The sequence below is a fragment of the Crocuta crocuta genome, unplaced genomic scaffold (genome assembly GCF_008692635.1).
Source record: "Crocuta crocuta isolate KB4526 unplaced genomic scaffold, BGI_CrCroc_1.0 scaffold177, whole genome shotgun sequence".
NCBI lineage: Eukaryota > Metazoa > Chordata > Mammalia > Carnivora > Hyaenidae > Crocuta > Crocuta crocuta.
The window spans coordinates 1,031,448-1,036,060 of NW_027531880.1; the positions used below are offsets into that span (position 1 = coordinate 1,031,448).

At 36.4% G+C, this 4,613-nt stretch overlaps 1 protein-coding gene across 1 annotated transcript in view; it reads right to left on the reverse strand.

The window, feature by feature from the left end:
- Positions 1 to 4,613, reverse strand: part of LPL (lipoprotein lipase) — a 24,350-nt gene that overhangs the window by 12,053 nt on the left and 7,684 nt on the right. Inside the window, exon 3 of the mRNA XM_077773105.1 lies at positions 909 to 1,088. Within this exon, the coding sequence (XP_077629231.1) occupies positions 909 to 1,088 (180 nt within the window). The remainder of the gene's footprint in view (positions 1 to 908; positions 1,089 to 4,613) is intronic.

The following is a 4,613-nucleotide window of genomic DNA, read 5'->3' on the forward strand; positions in this document are numbered from 1 at the left end:
GGGTATGCTCAAGTTGGGGAGAGGGGCAACGGGAGAGAGAGAGAAAGAGAAAGAGAGAGAGAGAGAGAGAGAGAATCTCAAGCAGACTCCACACTCAGGGCAAGAGTCCGATGTGGGGCTCAATCCCACAACCCTGGGACCGTGACCTGAGCTGAAATAAAGAGTTGGACACTCAACTGACTGAGCCACACAGGCACCCCAAGAACTTCTAATTTTTAATGGTCAGTCCAATAAACACAGCTTGTTTTTTACCTCCAAGTGTCTGGCTTAAATAATTTGGCCCTGTCAGAGTATTAGCTTCCTTTCAACAAACCCCAAGACACTTTTCAAAGATAATTTTCAAAGGATGACCTCAGAAAATAAAGTGAATAAAAGTGGCAGTTAAGTCAGAAGTCCTGACCTTTAGCCACCTCATATCCTGTAGACTTTTCCTGCCAGTTTCTTCCTAGTTCAAATCCATCACTCCCTTAACCCTCAACAAAAATCTAGATCTTTACACTAAGGAATGGGTATTATTAATGTTTTCATGAAAGAGATTGGTATTCTAATGGGTCAAAGCCAAGATAACATTTCCATGTGCCAGCCAACTGGTAAGGAAGGACTTGGCTAACCTTGACACCTTCCCTCTGCCCTGAAATAACAAGCTTTTGTCTATTCTGCCCCTCAGTTCTTGGTTCCATCAGATCTATTCACTATGAGAATATCAATGGATAGGGAAGGGCAGGATTATGCTTTGGCTTTACAGTTTTATCATTCTTATCATAAAACTGCTTATTGACTGAAAAATGCCCATGCTTATTCTGAAGATTTGAATTGCCCCAGATGAAAAGGAACAAAGACCAGCCATTTGTCCCCCTCTGGCCAAGAGATCTGTTTTGGACATGTAAAGCTTCTTCCCCCAGTCTTACCGCCATCCAGTTGATAAACTTGGCCACATCTTCTCCCACCAGCTTGGTATATCCTGCAGACACTGGATAATGCTGCTGGGCCCGTGACAACCAGTCCACCACAATGACATTGGAATCTGGTTCCCTCTTGTACAGGGCAGCCACAAGTTTTGGCACCCAACTCTCATACATTCCTGTCACCTGAAGAGGATGATGCAAGCTTTCTTAAAATACCCACTTACAACTTGTTATAGATATGTCAGCTTAATATACTCACACTGAATGGAAAGAAAACAAACAAACCAACCTGAAAGGATGTCCATTGGCTCAGGAAGAAAACTCAAACCATGCAAAAGAGTGTTCAGAGACTTGTGCTTGCCCCTTCTGAGGCAAACTTGAGTATGCCAAAGAAGGGTATTGAGCTGAGGAATGGCAGAGTAAGGTTTATACCACCAACTTTTAAAAGCTTGGTTTATGAATTCTGTAAAACCAATAATTTATATGAAAGATCAATTTGAATAAGTTAAAAATTTGCACTGGAATTATTGACTATTTTATAATTAATTTAATTACTTTCAACTAGGTTAATAAATTTTTCCCAACCAAATTATTTTGGAGGATGTGAATGCACTCTTTTTTTCTTATAAAGAGTCATTTATTTACATACAATTTGATGTGCTGATGAAAAAGTTTTAAGCATACTAATTCTAACAAAAGGTAAATTTGTTTATCAATCTGTTTGTTAATACATAAGAAAATGATCAATCTCAGTTCAGATTTATTTTACAGTTCTCTCAAATTCTTAGTTTTCAGAGTAGAAATTAATGAGGTTTAATAGTCACATTTCTCAAATTATTAGATTGGCTCGTTTTGGAGATAAGGAAACTGCCAACTGTAATTCTTTGCCTCTGGCTTAACAAGTCAAAAGAACTTAGAATTCTTACATTAACTCTTTTTATGTAAAATTTTAATATATGATTTCAGAGGGGACATTGGACACTTCTGCAAAGATGCACACTTTAAAATAATCAGAACACATTAAAAAAAAGCACATTATAAAATGTTCCACCATCCTTCCATGAGCTTATATGTAGAAGTAACTTGATCCAAATCCCCAAATCTTACCACCACGACCATGACCTTATAGCAAATCATATTGTGGCCACAGTAAAGGCTACTCAAACATGTACTCAACAAAGAAGGTTCTGAAATACATGCTTAAGACAGCTTTTGAGGGGAGATCTATAAAGCCTATATTCTCCTTAGACTAATTCCAAGAGCCAATATAGAAGTCTTGAACTCCCAAACCAGTGGGCTTCATTTGGAGCTTTGATCTCATATGATGGATTCTTTCAGATTTATGCTTCCATTTTGTTTGGTTTATTTTCTAGACTAAAACTATGAAAACATGAGTTCTCGTTTCCCTCCTGACACTAACAACTGCACACTGTTTCACCTCATTGCCTCGGTAGGAAAAAGCAAGCCTGAAACTCAGGAGATCTTGGTTCCAGTCCCAGCTCTTCCAATAATTATGTCTATGAATGTAGGCACTGTTTTAACCTTTTAGGCCACCTACAAAACAAAGGAGTTGGATTCAGATGATCTTGAAGTTACCCACCACCTCATCAATGTCTTCTTACAACCATTCTGACTTCCGGACTACCTGCAGTGATATAATGCCAGCTTTAAAGCTATTGCATTTCAAGCATGAAGAGAGAAAAAAAAAAGGGAAAGGTACAAAGGTGATGTTGGCTCATTAGAAACTCATTTAAACCTTCTTTGAACGTGTCTCAGTGAGCCTGCTTTAAGTCTAAGCGCAGCCTGGGTCTTTGAGGGAACAAGCTAGAATACCCATCTAGCCCCAAACCCCAGTGAATTGGTCCTGTCTTCTCTTCTCTTAGAGGTTGGGGGTTTGCCACCCTTTGTGACTGCCTTTCAAGAGAGGATGATGTCAATTCTTCGAAATGCAACATTAACCACTCCTCTTTTCAGCCAGGCATGAGTGCTTTCTACCACAATGAGAAATCTACTTAGCACACTGGTCTATGAAACCTAAGCAGGTGGCAAAGCTTCAGCACAGCTGTGTCTAAACAGCTTTCTGGGATGTGCCCTATGCACATTACACGCTAAGCATTCTTTTGGATTTTCTATGGCAAAACTAAAGAACTTCTTCATTTCCCTTAATCTTAAGACTTTGAGTTGTTGAACAGCTTACCTCAGATAAGGCAGAAGAATCTTGCTTGCTCTAAGTCCCTATTATAAGTTTTTTTGTACTATCAATGTTTCCAAATTAGGCAATCTGTCAAAGAGCAGTAACCCGACTTATTTCTACAGTGACTGATACTTTTGTTAACTGCCTAAAAATGAATCTAATCCTTTCTTTTTTAATTCAACATAAAATACTGCTGTAAGTACCCCTGAACAAAGGGGTGCAAAAAAATCTCCTTTAACTCTAAAAAGGTATTATTTACTAGGGTTTTTTTTTTTCTGAGGTTCCTTAAATCAGCATGAAGTTTTTAAATCTTGGCTTCTCAGACTCACAGCTGAACTGAAGCCTCTCTGTGGCTAGATTAGATACTGCATAGACCAACCAGCTAGCTCTTTATGATGAAACTTAGTCCCACAGCGTCTGAGCTCAGGCACTCAAAATGTCAGGACACATGATGTGAATAATATGGTGGGCTTAGTGGGCAGGAGGGCCCATGAGAGAAATTGGCACTATCTACTGATACTGGGTTGGTCATGTCATCTTTGCATGAGAAGGAACTATGATTTTTAAACATTCTTAAAGCATCAAGTCTCTCAGAGGTAAGAAGGTGATGTTTGAGACATACAATTTATTGTGCCATATAAGATGTTTATTAAGCTTATTGCAGTTTTTAAAAATTTGTAAAAGTTCTATATACAATCAAAATGTCTCCAAAACTACCAACAATTGCTTTTTCCTATTTATATCTCTTAAAATATAAAAAGATCCATATTAAGAATTTGAATATATATTTTATCATAAGATATGTAATTTATTATGTTAACTTAGTAAACAGATTTTTTAAAAATAAATATCCATCTAAATTCTGTTAGTAGTTGCCTTCATCTCCATAAAAGTTATAGCAATTGTCTTGTATTGTTAATAAGAATGGAACTTAAGTTACACAGGGAAAGAAATCAATACTAGAAGTCTATCAATCACTCTCCAATTCATCTCATTAGTACTTATTTAGTATTTATTACTATATTCACAAGCTCTAACATAATAGAAAGATAAATTCTCTTTAACTTCCCATTTTATATAACTTCTTTTTATATAAAAGATGAAATCTGCTAACTAGGGTTTTAAAATATTAAAAACCAACTGAAGTAGTTAAGTAAGAACTGAACCATGTAAGGTGACTGTCTGGCATATTTAAAGAGCACTACTTTATTCACATTCTTTATTTTGTTGTTGTTGTTGTTTTCCTTTTTTTAAGTTTTAATTGAAATTCCAGTTACTTAACATATAATGTAATATTAGTATCATGTGTAAAATTTAGTGATTCAACATTTCCATACAACATATGGTGCTCATCACAAGGGCACTCCTTAATCCACATCACTTATTAATATTCTTTAAATGTAACCACAGTTTTCACCTTTTCTAATCACTTTGCATGACACTTCCCTGGCTAGCCTTCTGTCATCTGTAAAAAAAAAAAAAAAAAAAAAAAACCCCAAACTTTAAAAATAAAA